The 22,186-nt window shown below is 31.0% G+C and overlaps 1 protein-coding gene across 1 annotated transcript in view; it reads right to left on the reverse strand.

Annotated features, from left to right (window-relative positions):
• The window catches only part of LOC148281668 (hemicentin-2-like), a gene marked incomplete at its 5' end in the record, with an annotated part of 150,352 nt that extends 128,419 nt beyond the window's left edge, over window positions 1-21,933 (reverse strand). Inside the window, one exon of the mRNA XM_088226337.1 lies at window positions 21,783-21,933. Coding sequence (XP_088082463.1) covers window positions 21,783-21,933 — 151 coding nt within the window. The remainder of the gene's footprint in view (window positions 1-21,782) is intronic.
• Window positions 21,934-22,186: the final 253 nt, after the last annotated feature.

Consider the following 22,186-nt stretch of genomic DNA (forward strand, 5'->3'; position numbering starts at 1 on the left):
TAGAGCTTAAAGGCCTCTCTAGAGAACTATTACTTTGAGATCTACACTGTTAATGTGAATAGTTATTTTATTCTAAAATTAATTTTGTCTGTTAAATAGTTTATATCTGGCATTAGATAATTAAATACTTTTGAAGCTATTTAACTGAACCACTTTTTACCGAAATTCTTCTGACCTCACTTAATTGATCATATGATTAAAGAATCATTGCTATGTATTTAGAATTTGTACCGTGTTGCCGTCGTCCCCATATGCAACTTGTTAGTCTAAAATCTATGTCATTCAACAGTCTACGCTTTTCTGCATTTTATTTATCACCAAGTACAGGGATGATTTTAATCGCATCCCATCATCTCTGTTTATATTGTCAAGATGAAATGTCAATCCCGATAGCTTCTTTATTAATTGAGATTGACCAATCTTTGGTCTGATGATGTGCAAACTTCACTCGGATAAATAACACCGTTGAACAATTTTTAACACAATTTCTGTTGAGTCTGTTTTTAACAGTTTTAAAGTAAAAAAAGGCATGCTGATTCAAAACTGTAGTTAGTTTCTTTCGATAACGTCAAGTTATATCTCTAAAACTTGTATTTATGTGACATTTTTAAATTAATAAAAAAATTTCTTGATATTGTTCTTTATTTACTAAATTTTGCGAAATGTTTTTAAATTTTTTAAATGTATTTTTATAATAATACATATATTTACGTGTATGCATATTTATGTGTATACATATAAGTATATATGTGTGTGTATCTATTCATAAGGGTGTGTATGTGTGTGTGTATATTTATACAGGATGTTCTTTAAACCCTGTCACATCCGAAACCACGATGATCAGTATGAGAAAGAAGACATACTGGCACATTAAAACAATTTTTTAGAACGAATAAAATTTAAAAAAAATAAATATTAAAAAAAATTAAATATTAAAAAAAACAAATGCTTGCTAACTTCTGCAGGAGAAAAACGAGGAGGGGGGAGGGGGGAGTCTGACACACCGTTAACCACGCGGCTGCGCCCCCCTCGCTTCTCCCCTGCAGAAGTAAGCAACCATTTGTTCTTTTTAATACTTTATTTTTACAAATTTTCTTCGTTCTAAATATTTTTTAAATATGCCAATATGTCTTCTTGCCCATACTGATCATCATGGTTTCGGATGTGACAGGGTTTAAAGAACACCCTGTATATGTAAACATATTTCTGTATACCTGTATACCTATGTGGGTACATTTCCTTATTTTAACTTATTATTGTTTATTTTAATGTTTTCAAATCATTCTTACTTTTAACTGAATGTATATTCTTATGTTACACTGCTGCACTTAAATATATTACTAAGAAATTAATGTAAAAAAAGTAGGGCGTATAAATAAATAAATAAAATATGTATGCTTGCCGTTTTGTAAAAGAATTTTACTTGTGAGAATATAATTTGACTAACAGTAACTATATTTAAACTGTGTATGAATAAAATTATTACTTTCCAATGGATATATATTTTTCCCTTTAAATGCACATTTAGTATGACTTTTGGGGCAAAGTAATTTAAAAAGTTAACTAGGTAGACAAAACCTCGATTTCAATCATTTTTGGATTCAGATGTCAAAAGTTAGTCAAAAACAAGTGTCAGATAAAATTTGTGTTTTCCAGAGTAATCCGGAAACTTATTGTACAGTCACAAAAATCTAAAACATTTGATTATGGTATGAACATCAATGTTTTTACCTATTTTGTAAATTAAAAAAAACGCCATAAATTACGTGTCATAAATGAATAATTTGATAGACATAAAATAAATACTTTATTTTATTTTATTGAAATAAACGCCACTTAGTGCCTTTTACATATTAGTTACAAATACAATTAAATATACATACACGTAAGCTTAATTTAAGTAATACAGAGCATTTAAAACAAAATTATTAATTTAGAAAGTCTAAGAAATATAAACTATATAAAAGAATAAAATATTACCAGTTGTAGAATTATCGATAAAAAAAGATAATTTGGTATTAGAAATACTTTGAACCAGTTAAAAAAAATAACAAAGAAGACAATTTTGAATAACATTAAAAATATATAAATATATATGTATTATTATTGAAAACTAATATTTAGGTAAATAGTATATGTTTATGTAGAAAAATATACAATGATGTAAAAAAAATGATAAAGAGAAATATTTTTTACTTATAAATTAATTAAGAAAGAAAAGAAACGAAAAAAGAAAAAAAAAACACTAATAAAGAAGTTTAAAACAAATTTTTAACAAAAGTAACAAATAGTTACTTAGAACTATTACCAATAAAATAAAGAAGAAGAGCCGTTCTATATGTAATAAATTTCATGTGAAATGAGTCACCAACGTCCTGGTACTTATTGCCTAGAGAGTGAAGTCTATTGATGACTGCATTTTTACCATATGATGTCGAAGTATTGTTGCCACAGTATTGGTAGGTTGGCCGAGTTGTCCTTTTTGGTACATTAAAACTAATTAGTGATAAAAGTGCAGGGGTGTCAAACATGGAATGGATTATTTTATATAAATTTAATAAATCAGTTATAACTCTCATGTCACTTAGTCTTAATAATTTCAAAATAAACAGTAACAAATCATAATTTAAAAATTCAATACCAACACCTAATTTAAAATTTATAAATCGCAAAAACTTATTTTGGACCTTTTTAATACAATATTGGTGCCTAGAATAATGAGGAGCCTAGATTGTAGAGTTGTACTCCAAAATGCTTCTTACAAGTGACGTGTACATTATTTTAAGTGCACCAATATCTTTGAAATATTTAGTGGTTCTGATAATGAAACCCAACATTCTTAGAGATCTATTACTATACTATATTTAATCACTAACTTTGTGATTCATGATATATTTTTTATTTAATAAAATTAAATATGTTTAATTATTTATTTAGCTACTAATAAATAATTTATTACACTTGTTGTGGCTTGTTGGTAAAGATTTACCCATATAAAATTAATCATACGTAAGAAAAGTATCTTTGTTGAAATAAATATTTTTGTCGGCCTCATGGTGTGTAATGGCCAGCGCGTTTGCCTACCATGCAAGAGGTCTCGGGTTTGATCCCGGACACGGTCGATATGAAATGTTTTTTCAAAATATGTTTTTACACTAGAATATTTCAAAGTCCCTGCACTGGAACCTGAAGCGTAAGACTGATCATCCTACCTTGATGTAACAAAAATGATTAAGATACGCTGCGATTGGTGTACCAATGCAGTGCCCTATGCACTATTAGGTGCGAAAAGGGAATGCTGATGATGATGAAAAAGAAATATCTTTACATCATCGATTTCAGTCAAAGTAAAATCTTTAAAACCCGTATTTGCCTAATTTTATAAAACAAATTTTACATAAAAACATTATCACATTTAATTAAAACACATTATTTTATACTATATTAATATAAAAACTCTTGATTGAGAAACTAACTTATTTTATTATTGTCGCATATATTATTAAATCGAAGGTCAGTAGGAATTAAACTAAAATATAAAATACAATATAATATTTTTTGTATAAATAAATACAATATAATATCCTGTAGACAAGAACTGGATTCAACTTTCTGGGAAGCTCTTAATATTAACACATTACAACAGAAATGAAGAACATTGAAGGCTTATGACCTGTCGTTGGCTGGTTTATGTGGCCACTACACACACTGTGTAACATTCACAATTTTGCCTATGTTTGACCTATGCCTATGTTACACAGTGTATAAGGTAGCCATATAAACCCGACAACGACAGGTCATAAGCCCTGTAAATGTCGAGACTTCCATATTCCCTTCTCTAAAATGTTTCTTATCTCAGTTGTAATATTTTAATCTAAATTACTTCCTAGGGGGTGTAATTGATTTATTTACTTACGTATACTATTATATGAAAAAAAATATGATTCTTTTTAAAAAAAACAAATTTCATATTATAAATTTAAGATGTTTCTATTCACACATATCAAACACACACTCACCCTGTCCATAAACCCACCCTCACACCCATATACACTCACACACATATTCACATACCTACCAAAACAGCACTCCACTCACTTACCCACGCATCCTCACACACAAAAACTCGCACACATGCACTTCTATGTATAACTAACTGAACTGGATTTTTATAATTGTATTTATGAGGAAAATTGATATGGCTTTATTTTATGTTTTTTTATAACGTTGTATATATTTTTTTGTATTGCTGTTGTTTTTCCGAATAAACAAAATATAAATACGCCCAATGGGCATTTTAAAGGATATTATTATACATAGAAAATTATTGTAAAGAAAAGTAGAAAGATACAATGGTATATAGTAGACATTTTGGAATTTGAAGCGGGAGAATCTTTTGTTTACAAATATTTGTACAAACTCAAATATTGTAGTTTTATTGAAGTTTATATGTGCAAGTCTCATCTTGTTAAAAAAACCAAGTGTTATTTTTGATTAATTAGGTTTTTTCATGTACACATGTAACTTTTAATGTCCCGACTTTTCGAACTTTTTTAAACACAAAATTTCGGACAAGTCGGGACAAGACATAAAAAACATATAATCGTGTCTATGTAAAATTGTGTATTTTGTGCATTAAATAAATGTTTGTTTTGATTTTTAATTAAAAAAAATTCTCTCTCTTTTAATTAAAAAAAAGACTCTTCTTTTAACCAGTCAGTTTTTTTGGTTGGCTGGAAGATATTGCTTTTAGTAATAAGTCCGCAAAGTCAGTTATGCAGTCTTGAACATGTTAATAAATACATAAATATATTTCAAAAAGTTTATCAGTTTCCGTTGAGATATTTTTCTGATCGAATGCTTCTTTGGCGTGTTGATTGATTGAAAAAAAAAACACACTACCAATTTATTTAGGGCGTCAATTTTTCCCTATTTATAAACACGATGTATTGACGTATAAAAGTATTATTGACATGTCTTTGTTTGCCTTTGTAATTAATGAATATTGTACAATGAACATAACGCAAACGAATTGAATAGTGGAAAAGACAGAGAAATGAAACGACTGTCAAAAGACTGTGTTCTATAAGACGCAAAAACATTAATATTATTATGAATGATTTTGATGATCTGATACTTTGATTTATGGACAGATGTATCATTAAAAATGTAGAAAAGACACAAAAAAATTTACTCTATCAATAAGTTTCTTTTTTGGGTGGATTTGTTTTGACGTTTCGGCTACCTTTATAGGAACCATCTTAAGGGTAAACTGAGTGTTTTGTAAAAAAAAAGTATGTGTTCAAATACTAGTAATTTGTACCGTGTCGCAGTCGGCAGTAGGCACATTTCTATTAGTTTTTGTAGTATGTAGTGCTGGGAATCATGTTGAGTTTTATCTAAACCCGTCGTCTTTGTTTATGTTATTTGGGTGTCTGAAGAAAAGAATTGACGGACACAAAAGAGCGTGTAAACTTGGCACCCTGATAAATCTGGACACCGGACATTTTTCGCCTACGAACCGAATTTTTTTTAAAAACTCAGTAATTACAGTGCACGAATAATAAAAGAGGCAATTGAAATACACAGACACCCAAATAATATAAACAAAGACGACGGGCTTAAATTAAACTCAACATGGTTCCCAGCACTACATACTACAAACAAGAATAGAAATGTGCCTACTGCTCACTGCGACACGGTACAAATTACTACTACTTAAACACAGACTTTTTTCTACAAAACATGCAATTAACCCTAAAGATGGCTTTTGCAATGGAAGCCAAAACGTCGGAACAAATCCAACACAGACAGTATCCCCCAAAAATAAACATATTGATCCTTTGCACCAATGTTACTCTATATTTGTACGCGTAATTTGTTTCAATTTTCACTATGTATTACATAAAAAACAAATGAAGCTTAAGTTGCGTGCCAAAACCCTCTAATTTTTCAAATGTTTTTTGTGATTCCTAGTACTTGTTGAATATAACGTATATTAGTAGGCCTGGGTAACTTTTCGAATGAAAGGCCGCATTGGGAATTGAAAATGAAAGGCGGGCTGCAAGTTAAATACTATTTATAGACCAAATTTTATATGTTATTTCACATATTATTGTATCTGTCCTGGTGTAATGTTTTACTCAATTTATAAATTATTTTTTTATTTTAAAATTTATGTTTTTTAATAACTGCTTTAATCTAGCTAAGAAGACTGACAAATATCTTTACTATTAGGCAGATTTGTTATATTCAAGTTTTGAATTACGAGTTCTAGATTGTTGTAATTATATATATTATCCCTTCGTACCAGCACTTTTGCTGTTTGAGAATATTTTGTACAAATAAAATATGTTATGTAAAGTTTAAAAACCTTCTATTTTGTCATAAATAAATAAATCTAGATCTAGATAGAACCTTTATTAATTACTGTAACTTTTCAAAGGTTTATATTCTAGTCTTTCCCATCCTTCTCTTGACCCATCCTTATAGTACTTTACATCAAGATAGGTCAAGATAGAAGATATTTAAAATTAGAACATTTCGAACAAAACAGAACAGCATTTTGACATAATATCATATTCCATAAAAAATCTTGGATTCGTCGCGTGCCATTGTAAACATCATTACATTTCATAGTGCATTTCATCATCCAGTGCCCAAAATTGAAGAACATTTACATTGCATCAAAAGTAGGTCCATATTCCGTGCTAATCTCTACTGCAAAGAAGGTAACGCATCCTGAAAAAGTAATCTCGCGCCATCTCTATTCTGATGATCTCTTGACCTCGTCTCTAATATGTTAATATTCACAGCTTCCTAGGGGATTGAATCTAATCTTAGTCTACAAAAATTTGTACAAACTCAAAATATACTTGATATTTATTAAGTGTCATATTAACAACCGAAAATATTTTTAAATAAATAATTGTGGTCATCAAATGCATTTTGAGTAAATTGTTTTATATTGATCTGTGTTTTTGAGAAGTGAATATGGCATTTACAAGGCTTATGAACTGTCATTGGCTGGTTTAAGTGACCACGTTTCCTCTCTGTTGCAACAAATTTAGATCGAAATAACTCCCGAGGGAAGAAATCTAGCCTGTCTATATCTATACCTAACACATTGTTGAATCTCCAAAGTCATTTTTCTCAGTTTGACGCATAAAGACTTGTGGCACTCTGGAAGAGAAAGTGCGATATATCGGTGTTTATTTAAGCGTGATACAACTTTTAATTGAAATAAAGGAAGTAAATATTTGTTGGAATTAGTTTCTTTTTATTGTGTTTGAAAGTATGTGAATATACTTTTTGTGGCATGTGTAGGGTTATTTGCAAAATAGTGCGTGTAATGGGCCCGCTACATACTCGACGAGTGGCATGGGAAGTAGCGTGGAAAGGAGGCAGAGACGTAGTGTGGCAACATTACTCGTCATGCTTCTCGCTGTGCCCACCGCTCCCTATTTCGTCGGTTTTTGAGCGCGAGTCAAAGGACCGGCAATACGAGAGCGAGTAGCTGGTCACATAATCGCGCGGTCGCAGTACGCATCGAGCGCTCACACAAGACGCACGCGTCATTTTTGAATGATGTATATTTCTTTGTATGACATTGATATAATTAGCTATACAAAAAATGCATCGCGCGCACGCTGTCCCAGTTTCATCATCCATTAAATAGAAAGACAAGTGCGGAGCGTCGCAATTGATTGCACGAGTAGAGGAGTGTGTGGGCGGAGCGGGCAACATCGGGCAAGAGGGCGGCAGCGCGAGGAGCAAAGTGAGGAGCAGCGCAAGGAGCATAGTGTGGCGGGGCTATTATATTGGCTTCCAATGCTTCAAGAGTGTTGGTTTGTTTCCGTGGACCACGACCTTAACGCAGCTCCATAAAAAATAATCCGAAAGTGTCAAATCCCAGGATCATTTCTTGGAATGATGTTCTCGCCAAACATGTTACGCAATAAATTCTTGGAGTCACGAAGAGCCGTAGGTATATATTCGTATAAGGCGAAGTGAACACTGATTGTTAAAAGTAAATTTCTACGAGTCGCAAGAGTTTGAGGGTATCGCACTTCATGAATAATATGAGTATGGGATATTATCACTCGGGAGGAATATCAAGTTTGACGTACTGTAAATATAATATACAGGATTTTTCAAAGACTTTTTTAGTTTAGATTTATTGCAACAGAAAGGAAAAATAGTTTTGAGAAAATAATATGAAAGTCTAGGCATTTACAGGGCTTATGACTTGTCTTTGGCTGGTTTAAGTGGCCACTTCACACACTGTGTAATATTCACCATTCTGGCTATGTTCGAACGTCCACATTTATTCAACTCTTCCATCTCAATTGCAATTTTCCACTCTTACTTTCCTTCAATCACCCTTTACCTCTCCTTATCAATTTCCTTCTTTTCCTTTCTACGATCTCCTTGTTTTGTCCATATTTATCTTATTTTAATATATGGTAAATTTATTATTTATATAGTTTAAACTTCAAGCCGTCGTCACTTTATTACAGTATTATTTAGTGAATACATATAATTGGATGGCAGGCCCTACTATGTATACATTTTATATAGTTGAAAAAATAAAAATATTAATAAAACCTGTACATCTGTTTGTATTCGAAATAAATAAAATACAAATAAATAAAATCTATTGACTTGAAGTGAAGTGGCCACTTAAACCAGCCAATGATAGGTCATAAGCGTTGTAAATGCCTAGACTTCAATATTACCATCTAAAAAATGTTTTCCCTTTCTGTTGCAACAAATTTTAATTTGAATAACTCTCTAGGGAGGATCCAGCCAGTCTGCAAACATTTGTACGTACTCAAAACATTGCTGACTCTTTTAGTGTTTATAAACAAACAAACCACCACACAGTTTGCCCGTAGGAGTAGGCATAGAGGATAGAACGCCACATCACTCTATCTTTGCATACATACCTCACTTCCTCTACATTCATACATCGTCTCATGAACGCACGCCGATTATTCCTGCTCTTGAGATGTGCATTTTAAAGCATTTTATAGACTCGATCATGCCATGTCTTTCTCGGTCTTCCGTCGTGACATTTTATGCCCGAGCCTTATTTTATATCAGTAAAGAACGGTTGGACAATCCATACCTAAAATACTGCTGAAAGGTTTTTTTCCGAGGCTTCGAACGATCTCAATACCCTAGCAATTTAAGTATAGATTTAATGGAGGAAGAATTCGTACAATGTTCGAGGAAATTCTTCGAAAACAATATTCATCAAATTCTTTCGCCTCCTACGCGTATTATTTTTTCGCGAAAAAATCACAAATATAAATTCTTTGTTCATTGTGAAAATTCAGAATATACCAATTATAATAGAACATAAATATGGATAATGTATTTTTTGGATCAAATACTGAATTTCAAATTAAATTTCGTATACAATAATTCACAAGATTATTTTTTACTCAAGTATTTGATTAATTTTCTCGAATTGTAAACAGAGGGAAAACTCTGATAGTCAGGAGATCATTTTATTTGAAGTTAATATTTTGCGATCTCAGAATAAAATTTATTTACAGTTTTTTATAGGCAAATTTCAATGAATGATCTATTAAACCATTAATTGTTTTTCAAATTTATTTTAAAAAAATATTTACAAAATAGTCTTAAATTAAAGTTCTGTTGAGTTGCATACATACAACTCGTCAGCAGATTCTTATAAATTGCATCGATTATTCATACAACCTACATTATAAAAATATATTGCACTGGTTTTAAACCAAAAATATTTTTATTGGAAAAGTTCTGATTTCCCAGTGGTCGGCCACTTAGTTAATTCCAGCCATCGTATACCAGCTACGCAAGTAAGTTTCGTTTTTTTCTTATCAATAAAAAATTGCTTATTTTCAGAGAAATACAGAAAAATGTTTATTCAAAGTATCACCCCTCACAAGCTATATATTTGTGTCATCTCTTTGGTAATACATAAATACCGTGACGATAAAATGATGCGTCTTCGGACCGAAGCCATTCCTTCAAACAATTTTGAACTTCAACAATGTTTTGAGTATGTCTAAATCCTTGCAGACTGGCTGGATTTTCTCCCTAGGTAGATGTTCATATTTAAATTTGTTGCAACAAAGAGGGAAAACATTTTTGAGAAGGGAATATGGGAGTCTAGGCATTTACAGGGCTTATGACTTGTCATTGGCTGGTTTAAGTGGCCACTTTACACACTGTGTAACATTCATCATGCGGCCTATGTTTGAACATCTACGTTTCCTCAACTCTTCCATCTGTTGACTTTTGTGAAGTTAAAGAGCTGAAACCTTTATCATGCGGGTGAGAGTCATCCGGCTGAACCAATTCGCCTACTAGGCAACGCCTGAAAACAATTTCCCAATTTTGTATTTTATTTTATTTTATTTTATTTTGGGAAATCAATAGTTCTACATACATATTTTTAGTAAACAAACAGATATAGTGTATAAACTCAGAACTAATAACATATTTCCACATAGTATACAAAGTTGGTAAAGAAAATATATTACATATCAAATAAATACATACAATACTACTTATACTTCTTCTTTTACCAGGTAGTTAATTCAACAATGTTTTGAGTATGTCCAAATGCTTGCAGACTGACTAGATTTTCTCCCTAGGGAGATGTTCATATTTAAATTTGTTGCAACAGAAAGGGAAAACATTTTTGAGAAGGGAATATGGGAGTCTTGGCATTTACAGGGCTTATGACCTGTCATATAGAATAAACTCTCGCGAAAACGGTTTATTGCATTGGCCATTTCCCCAATACGTCCCGATTAAATTTTAAATTTCTATTCGATAGCTTAAAGATATTTTAAACTTTGTTTGTGACCCCCTATGTCTCAGGTTAAACCTGCAAGCTGGTTCATCCTCTGCCTACTCCCATGGAGAAATGGCGTGATTGTAGCAGTAGTATTAGTAAAAAAACAATGAAAAATATCTTGTATCATTTTCTGACCCATGTAACACGAGCTTTAGTGTAAATATGTGCTGTGCTAGGGTCATTAATATTTCTCGAATCCAAAAACAAATTGAGAATATTCGCCCTTCTGAGACATTGCACTTTTTATGTTTTTTCTCGAGAGCGAAGAAAAATGAGAATCATTTTTCATTTTGTCCTCGTTCGCTGTAAATTAATAATCTAGGGCTACGGGGAGAATATGCGATTCGCAAAAATGAAATTTTCAAACACTCATTATTTAACTCCTTCATTTTATAGTAAATTGCTAAATTCCACCCCTTAGTATAGTAGTGATCACTAAGCTTAAAGTTCTGAGTTAAGAGTCCCAAAAACGTTCGCATCCATTTTAAATTATTTTATTTTCTTTTATTCAGGAAACATACAGTACAGTTACAAAGTTTTATATTTTACACAGTTAGACTTAACTCTAATGGACCAGTGAAGTTTCCATATTATAGAGTAATTATATGTAAGGTTATTAATTAAAGTACAAAAAAGAGAAGGAAAAAAACATAATAGAAGTTGTTTAAAAATTTAAATTAAAGTAAAAAAATGAAGAAAATTTGTAAAAGTAATTAAAAGTTAAGAATTAAAATAAAGAATGAAAAACATGCCCAGATGTAAAAATAAAATAAAATAGTAATAACATTTAAAAAAAAACGGAAAAACATAAATATTCACATACATATTTTAAGGCATTCAAAGAAACGATGAGAAGAATCTTTAAGTGAAATATAAGACAATGAATTTAAGTCAATTTAAAAAAACATCTTCAAAATTAATGACACATAGTCAGAGCAGCAATATATTGATTTTATATACATATACAATATAAGTAATTAAAAGTAGTTTAAAAGTATAAAAACATGTCAATGCAGCAGAGAAAAAAAGGAATAACAGGTTTAGCAAGTAATATTGAAAATTTGAAAAAGCAATATAAGGAGAAGATTTTAAACCAAAGGTAGTTAATAAAATTTCAGTAAAGCAATTTTCGAGTAATACAAAATTCAGTTGAAAAGTTTGATTAAAATTAACAGTATTAATGTATGTAATGTGAAGTGATGTAAGAGAAAAAGGGATCAACGGGAGTTTAATTCATAAGCTTTCAATACACTTTTAAAAAAAAATGTAATCCTTTATGACAGATATCTATATGGTGTAAAAAGCTGTTAAAAGTGGAACACGATCTTTGTAAAAACGAATTCTGACAATAGTTCGTATTGACGCTAGGTATACGAAAGGTTGGGTGATTTTGTAGGGCACGCGATGGACAGTTAATTTGAATTTTAGGAGCTGGGACGAATCGTAAGACTGTTAATAATTTTGTAGAGGAAAGTGAGGTCTAATTATGTTCTCCTTTTTTCAAGGTTAATAAGTTTGTGAAAACGCGCAGATAAGTCATAATTTTGAAATATAAGAGAACATCGGAAATTCAAATGCTTTAAAAATTTATGTTGTACTTTCTCCAGCCATTATGTAATTAATTTCTTTTGTGTAGGTTGTTTAAGGTAATTTTTAATTGTAATGCGGTAAAATCTTTATGAGTGCTTTCAAAGACTCCGTATGCGGTTATAGTGAACGTATATAAGTGATGGGGGTTTGGTACAGTATACTACATTACAAATTCTATGTTTTTCTTTAAAAACCTATCCGTCCCCATGGGAACAAATTAAGAATAAATAACAATATTTAATTGTAATGACCTGTAGCTGTATTATTAATTGAATCGGCATTCACTTCGTAACACTTCATTATAAATTATTATGAAAATAAAACTTTGTTATTAGTATGTATCTTTGTTGAATTACCTAATAAAATAAAATAAAAATAAATATGGGAGGAGTGCTTTCCCAAAACTGTGGTAGTGTTTTTGTAAAATAATAAAAATTGTGTAAAACTAATAAAAAACATATTACAACGGAGATGAAGAACACTTTAGAGAAGGTAATATAGAAGTCTAGGCATCTACAGGGCTTATGACCTGTCAATGGCTGGTTTAAGTGGCCACTTTACACACTGTGTAACATTCACCACTCTGCCCATATTTGAACATCTATATTCGCTTAATTCTTTCATCTGTTGATGTTTGTGACTTCTATATTACCTTCCCTAAAGTGTTCTTCATCTCTGTTGTAATATGTCAATGTTAACAGCTTCTCGTCTACAAAAATTTGGACAAACTCAAAATATTGTTGACTAATAACGAAGTTTTATTTTCATAATAATTTACCTGTAACTGTCATTAATTTAAAAACTCATTTTGATTTTTTTTTTGTAAACCAGTAAAAACAAAAGCGTAGATTTTGTGAGTTAAAAAATATAAATCTATCGTTGTTTAGAAATACTTTTGTGTTACGTGCTCTAGCGCAGATAGAGGGGTTTAAAGAGTTTTTACAATCAAATCTGACAATCTTTGTGAAGTATAAGAGACTTAGAGAGATGACACAGGCATTACTGTAACAAGTTCACGAGAATTTCTGGAAACTTCAAAACAAAGGGAAAAAAAAGCAATAACGTATAGTTAAATCGACACATTACAAGCGAGAAGAAAACCACATTTAAATTTATGGGTAATTGCTTTCCGTGCATTTATTTTTTAAAAAATATGCGGAGTAAGAGCGGATTGATGAATATGTAATAAAATGTAGTTTTTTTTTACACTCTCGCAGATTTTTACACGAATCATTATCATCATTGGTGGCGTTACAGCCCGTCATGGGCCTGATCTTCTCCAGAATTCGTCTCCATTCCTCCCTGCACCCTGCGGCTGTTTTCCAGTTCGTCAGGCCAATGATCTAATGTCACTTTCTACATTATCCAGCTATCTTAATTTTAGTCTGCCTCTGCTTCGTCTGCCTTGCGGGGTGGTTCAAATAATCTTTTTTGGGGTACGATTATCATTCATTCTATGCACATGGCTCAAGATTTGTAATCTTCTTATTTTTATAAATTGTGTAATGTTGGGCTTGCCATACAGTGCTTCTTTTTTATGATTAAACCGTCTCCTCTACACTCTGTTTTGGTGGACAGCACCAAATATCATAATTTCCTTAATATTTTTCTTTCAAATACTAATACCATGTTTTCAACTCTTTTGGTCGTAACCCAGCATTTGGCACCATATGCAATGACCGGCTTGAAGAGAGTTTTGTATATAATTGTCTTAGTTTTTCAAGAGAGCAATATGAATCCCAGATTTTTAAACATGCCATAATAACATATGTTTGTTGCTGATAGCCGGGCTCTAATCTCGGTATTATAATTGGTATCATTACTAATTTCAATACCTAAATATTTAAAAGGGTTGACTATGTTGTGGGACCAAACGTGGAACAATCTACACACTAATGTTAAAGATGCCCCTTATTTATTTAAATTAAGTCAAGATTGATGTGTCTCTATCTAAATATTTAAGTTGTTCCTTTATCCTTCTTCTTTCCTTCGCATCCCCTCTCTGCTATTTATAGTAAAGTTTTAATCTTTGTTTTGAAATTTGTATAAAATTGTAAGATTCAATATGTCCATGTCCTTGTAGTTTTCTCAAACTGAATGGTTTGGGTAGGTAGGAAGAAATTGCAATAAGGCAATATACCCGCCCTTATATGCGTATATATTGTGTATGTACATAAAGTGTTAAATAAATAAAACGTCAATTGCCTGCTGTATATAGTTTTATCACTTTCTGGATAGCATATATTGAGTTTTAGATGTATCCATTTTAAGACGCATGTCGCTTGCAGCCATCAGCAGCTTTTAGAAATCTCATTTAATCCAGGGACAGTTCTGAAGATTAAGTCGAGGTCATCTGCATAGGTTGTTATCTGGGTGTTTTTCTTCCATAAATACTATGCGAAAAGGACAAAAGACATCTGCACATTGGACTGAATATGCCAAATTGTACATAAAAGGCTAAGAGGAAAAATTACATTGGTTTATTAAAGAAAAATATTAATATTATAGATGCATTAAAGAGTATCAAAAAATGATAATTATGAATTCATGTAAAATTGAACACGTGACCTTATGCGAAGTAGTAATTTCTAATTTCAAGGCATATGTATTAAAGTATGGCTAAAAGTGCAATGGGTAGAGTTGTCATGATATGGAAGGATCGAAGCATTACCAAAAATACGAAAGTTTATCTTGTCAAAACTGATTTTCTCATTATTCCTATACGGAGTAGAAATATGGGACACAGAGAGTCAGAGAGAAACAAGATTAAAACCTTCGAAATGTGGTCTTAGAGAAGAATGCTTCGGATTTCATCACCAGGAAAAAAACAGACAGGCTCGTAAAGCTTGCTGTGATGGGTGGAGCGGAAGAAAGAAGATCCAGAGGTCGCTCACCTACCCGATGGAGGGACTGAATTAAATCTACGCGGCTGTCTTTAGTGACATGCTCTTCGCTCTGCCCAGAACAGGACTACCCGGAGACAGACCACAAAAGTAATGATCGAGTGAAGCCGTCATCTTCAATCATGAGGGAAAGGACGAGATAAAAAAAAAAGAAGAATACTATAGTACTAATTTTAGTAACACAATCTAGTGCTGAATCGTAAATAGCGCCGTTCTCAATCATCACAACATTTTATGAAGGTGATCAAAAATGGCGTTCGATTTAATTATTTAATAACTAAAATTAAATTTGCGCATTGGTGGGAAATGTTCATCTGGAGGTATGCGTTAATCAACACCCTGTAAAATGGGATCATTGACATAAATTCCCCTAATTGGATGCCCTATTACTCCGGAGCTAATAACACAAGCATAGAACTGAAATTATGGCACAACTAACTAGTTAACTGAAATTACCGTGCCTGTGTCTATTGTAATGCTGTCCTGGTATCTTGAGCAGGAGCACAGAAGGTGCGGGAGATATCAGATAACAAGCTACTCCAAATCGTAGGAAGGAATATTTTGAATAACGTGACGCAACAAAGACTGTCCTTTGATATTTAAAATGTTATTAGAAATCGTTTAATTAGATAAGATTTGAATTAAAGAGCGAAGATGTTTATTTAATGAAATGTATTAAAAATATATTTATTATTAACATTTTTAGATAGTACAATGCTAAGTTCGTTGAGTTCTATCTTAATTAAACAACTTGATCAACGTAAATAATAAGTATTTGTTTTTTACAAAATTTGTGCACTACTGTGCCAAAAACATCCTCGCGTTACTTTATTATTTATTTTTGCACCACAACAGGCCAGGAGGCCCAATAACAATGGTGGATTACATCACAGAACACCCAGCCTGACAAAAATCACATTTTATTTTTTCTTTTCTCACCGAGAATCGAACCCGCAGCCTTCCGTGCGTGAGTCAAGCTACTTGACCACTACACCACGGAGGCCGCCATGCTGATACGGTGCTGATAGTAATTAAACATACAAAAAATGAAAGATTTTCAATCGAAAAACAGAATATTCGTAGGCAATTGCTAAGATTATTTATGGTTGAAGTCAAAAATATTAATATTTTATATCTAATTGCTAAGAACATAAAAAAAACATCAGCTCATGCTCGCAACGGGAACGAAAGAACCACGAAATTCGTAGAAATACTAATTGACGTCTGGCAAAAGTACGGGCAACTTGTGACGCGTGAAATTGTCTCTCTCGATACCAAATATATATATGTAGCATCAAGAAAGAGACGTAAAGAGTGTGAGAGACAATAGAGAAACATAACTTTTTTTAAACATTTTAAAAGTAATAAAGAGCTATGAAATACTGTTAAGTAAAAAAAAAATTGCCAATTATTAGTAGCATAAAAATAATTTTTAATTTTGGATTCCCGCAAAAACGGTCATTCCATTGGCCACGCCCCTTATACATAACGATTAATGTTTATTTGTTCCTTGCTATTGAAATTTGTGTAGAACAATATCACGAATCTTGACGTCACAACAACTAAGGCCAAACACGTCGCATTTTTCTACGAACGTATTTTTATTGAATTTCTTTTTTACATTTATGTATGAACAAATTTCTCCAAAATATCCATATTGATTTTGAAAATACAATTAATTATTATAAATCCATTTCATATACTTTTTTATCGGTATTCGTAGAACCCATGTGATATTTTCCTATTGTATGTTCGGTTCTCTTTTACGTCATACGCCGGAACATGCGACACATAGGTAAACTTTTTATTGTATAAAGGAATTATCTGCGATTTCTGATAAAACGCTTTTTCTTTTCGTAATAAGTATCAATTATTGAATGAAAAAATATTTTAACCGAAACGTAAATGTATGATGGAGGAATGCCGAAAATCTTAACCCGGAATTTATTATATGTATAAAGATGTAATGTGTACTATAGTCCTTAAAATATAGCTTGATTAGAATGACAGCTGTCAAACTAATTTTATCAGTGCTGAGAAATTACTGATCACTGATCAAATCGATTTAATCAGTTATTTCATGCAATCATAAAACTCTGTTTCCGAAAATTGATGTAAAAAACGCCAAAACAAGGCTATTATAGTGTGTTTAACACAATTATTCACCAAAAAATTAGACATTTATACTTTTTTCATGAACAACATCAAATGAATTATTTTTTTATTCGATCAATTTGTCCCATCTCTAACGTTTTTGCAAAATGATGTAACCTTGTAAGAACGTCGTTAATAATTACGTTTATTTTAGTTTTAAATCTGATTTTATAAATAAATCTTGATTTATCTTTCATTCATTGTATTAAAAAATTAATTAACACGCCAGATACAAAGGTTTTTTTGTGAGTCAATATAAATAACTCCTTTAACGTTACTACAAAGTTATGTCGTCACTTTTTCTGACAACTGTCATTCTAATCATGTTACATTTTAAGGACTTTAGCTACACATCACCGGGAATGGAGAGTTAATAAATGTTACAAAAATTGATATTATATTAACATTTATCGATAGTTAAATCTAATTATTTTTTAGTTATATAACTTGATCAACATAAATAAAAGGTAGTCGTTTTCTACGAAATCAAAATTGAAATGACTCAAAATTAGAAAGCGCAGTTGAGAAACTATCACTCCCTCTCACTTCTGTTCACTTTTCTTCATAGTCCTAACGCACTTATATACTATATACCTCTGTGAAAAAATTCAACGCTTATCAGTACACGGTTTACTTTTTTGTTTAATATTTGCATTGTTAATATGTTCAAATTACATTTGAACATATAATTTCGGGTGGCGCTTTACATGAATAATCAATTTTCTGTAACTACATAAACATCTATTTGTATACATTTCTCAAAACTCGTATCAGGCTGTTGTTATCTGAGACATTTCGGCCAAAGAGATTTTTTATACCAAAACCAATCAGAAAACTCTCAAGGGTAAGAGGTTACGGCTCTCAAAAGGTCGAATAGTCAACCCGAATTTTATAAAAAAAGGACGAATCAAAGACCGGAAGTCACCAACGGCCAAATAAAAAAAAAACACTTTTCAATCCCGAATAGAAAAAGTAAGAAAAAGGCAAACAGCTAAGAACTATTCTTAGAATTTAGTTCTTTTAGTAAAGACAAAAATCTGTCGATTTGTTTTTCAAGTCTTCTGTTTGGAAAAAACCTTTCTCAAACTGATTGTTTTTTTTAAATGTTACACCTAATTGGGAAGACCGTACAAAATCGCATACTAATCTATTTTTATTTTTTTATTTTTTTTAAATTTTTTATTTGAAAATTTATTTATAAACCCTTACGGATTATAACATTCATATTACATAAAATAATATATACATTTTTCGTTTATACTCTGTTGTTCAAGATAATATTTTTTACATCTTTTGAAAAGTTTGTCTGAGTCTTTTGTTTAGTTTTGTCTGGTAGTTTATTGTATAATTTCAGTCCCTGGTTCATTAGTCTTGATTGTCCTTGTCTTGTTTTAGAAAGTTGTATATGGTATTTGTCTGATATTCTCGTATTATGTCCATGTTGACTACAATTTTTTACTAGTTTTAGTTCTTCGTCTACAATTGTATAAGTGGCTAATTTATGGATAAATTTAAATGATTCTAGTTGAAAGAGTTCAGTTATATTTAATTGCTTAGTTTGTTTAAAAAGTTCTCTAGTTGCAGTTAAATAGGGAAGGTCATATACTAACTTTCATATTTTATTTTGTTGTCTTTGTAGTCTGTTTATGTCATTTTGATATCCCGCTCCCCACAAATATTTATACTGCAATGACAATTAATGTATAAATTGTCATTGCAGTATAAATATTTTTTGTTTGATAAAAGGTTACAATATTAAGCGCTGATAGCCAGAAGATCTTAACCGACATTCAAACAGTTTTTGCAAAACGGATTCCAAACATTTATGACTTGTTTTTATAAAATTACTAAGGCTGCTGTTAATGTTACTATTTTTTCTTGACATAAATGAAAAGGAAACAAATTAAGTAAACTGTTTAGCCTTTATGTTTCCCTGGTTAATTCTTTTGTGAAATTTGGCCATGAAGATTTTTTTGGTTTATTTGGTTAATTAGTGTGGCTTAAAACATATATTTTTTTTCAATCTAACTACATACTCTTTCTCTTTTTATTTTCAGTGCCTCGTATTATTTTTAAAAATACGAGGCACTGAAAGACATAGAAAAACTTCAAGAAATGAAATAATATATTATCAATGTCTTTTTCTATTAATTCATTGTTCGGTTTAACTATGGATTATCTTTAAGAACAAAGAATAAGTACTTTAGTGAATTTATTGCTAAAAGCAATATCTTCCAGCCAACTAAAAAACAGACTGGTCAAAAAGTACAAAATATAAGCATAAAAAAAACCTAATTAATTAACACCAACAGCTGATTTTTTAATTGAGAGATAAGGCTTGTACATCATGTTATACATATTCAAGAATGAAACATTTGGATTCAAATAATGAGTTAGGAAGAAGAGTGAAAAAGGAACCAAGGAAAGAAAGTAAAAAAACAATAAAATATAGGGAGCTCAGGATTTTAAGGATATATAGTAATATTGTAGGCGTTTCTAGAAGGTGGCTTGTAAAAGTGAATTTTTTATATAAAGAAGTTGCTCATTCCAAAGTCTAGCACCTTGAACAGAAAAGGAATAGCTGAAAAATGATGTGCTATGTCGAGGAATAGAAAGTGTTCTCTCCTGAGAGAGCAAAGCAAAAGACCATGATCCGAAAGGTAGATGAAAAACTCACTCTGGAGCGCAAGGGTTTTGTACAAAACAAAAGTATGTACATTTTAATAATTCATCGACTTTACTGAATATTTCAGGAGCCCGGTAAACGTTGATCTCAAAACAAACCCATTGAAGTCAGAACAAAATGCTTTCCACTACAAGCAGTAAAACAGAAATTCCTTTAACTAACTACTCCTCAAAATACCAACAATGTGTTTATTTTTCCGCACCAAGCATAAGAGGTTGCTTTTTATTTGGTGTGGTGTTTCGTTTCGTTTTTTTGTACTTTTTGCACAAATATGTACTGTGTATTATATAATTACGGTAAATATGTATATATATATGTATGTATATAATGTTTTGAAGTAATATTTAAGGGTTTTTATTTATTCAAATACTAGGTTGTTTTTTAGTCTGTCTGTAATAGAAAAATACTGCAAACAACAAATATTGATAAAAATATATGAAATGGATTTAGAATAATTAATTGTATTTTCAAAATCAATATAGACATTGTGGAGAAATGTTTTCTTATATCGTATAAATGGACTTTGTCCGTTAATAAATAAATACATATATATAGTTAAAAATTTTTTTTTTTAAAATACGCCTCTAGAAAAACGCTACATGTTTGGCATTGATAGTTGTGAAGTCAAGATTCGTGATAACGCCAACGTTCTAAGCATACTTAGATGGTCGTGAACAAATAAACATGAATCGTGACGTATTTAGGGGCGTGGCCAATGGAATGACCGTTTTTGCGGGAATTCAAAATTACAAATTTAAATAAATTTTTATGCTTCTAATAAGTAACAAAAAATATGTTTTTTTAATGCACAGTATTTCATGGACCTTTATTACTTAAAAAAAATGGTGATATTTTCCTATTGTGTAGATGTTAAAATATTTATTTTAAAGTAGAAATTATTTTGTATGGGTAAATCTTCAACAAGCCACAACAAGTGTCTTGGTAAGATTTTTGTTTTTATTCATAATATTTTTTGTTTTCTTTCATTATCATGGTCTCGATTACAATTGAAAGTTAATAGTGTTATCTACGACTGTCTATAAAAAAAATCGATATTTGTGTACGAAAATGAGTATATTTGCATAAACATTTAAAGTATCTTCATCGGTAACCTATAATTAAAGATGTTCAAAAGAAAAATGTATGCATATTCTGCTTTTCATACAGAAAACTTAGTTTTACTTTGTAGATACAATTAGAGATAAATACTAACTTTTCATTGTAATCGGGGCCCTGATGTCTGTACTGATATATATTTTCATTTAAAAAAACCTATAAAAAAATTGTATCAATACACAATTTTTAAGCGCCCATGAGGTGAATTTTCACAAAAATGGCGCCGTATAAATTTACGAAATATTATATTTATTATTATTATCAAATGAATCGAACAGTAATAGTTTTCGGTAATACATCAAAGCTTCTGCAAGAGTAATTATATGTTCTTTCCACATTTACTTTTAATAGAGTGAACCCACAAAGACTTAAAACAGGAATTTAGTTACATCTTCTTGCATGTTTCGCCCATGGGATCATTTTATGCACATTTTCCCTCCATGGTTTAATTTATTTAAGAACAAGTACAAGTAGTTACCTGTACACTGGAGCGTCGTCTTTGTACCAAACTACCAGGAGTACAGATGTAGGAGTCGTGTCAGATACTTCGGTATTACCGGGAGCAATGTCACAAGGAAGTTCCGCGACTCCTCCCACTAGTGCTGTTACCCTGATCTCCTCGATGTTAGCTAAAATGAAAAGAAAATGAAAATTCAAACAAAGTAAACACAATTTGTCATTAGTATAAAAAACAGGCGAATTATAAATAAATAATTAAAATTGATTGTAATTCTTTAGAACAAAATATTAAATAATTCACAGCTTGTTTTTTGTGTAAAATCACGAGAATATGAGAGTGATTTTGAACAAAATAAATACGTAGGTTTTTTAATTATTTATCGTGGAAAACTACAAAATGAGTGCTTCAAATATTAATTTTAT

Source organism: Micrasema longulum, unplaced genomic scaffold (assembly GCF_059751315.1).
Source record: "Micrasema longulum isolate JH-2025_06_02 unplaced genomic scaffold, ASM5975131v1 h1tg000423l, whole genome shotgun sequence".
Taxonomy (NCBI): Eukaryota; Metazoa; Arthropoda; class Insecta; order Trichoptera; family Brachycentridae; genus Micrasema; species Micrasema longulum.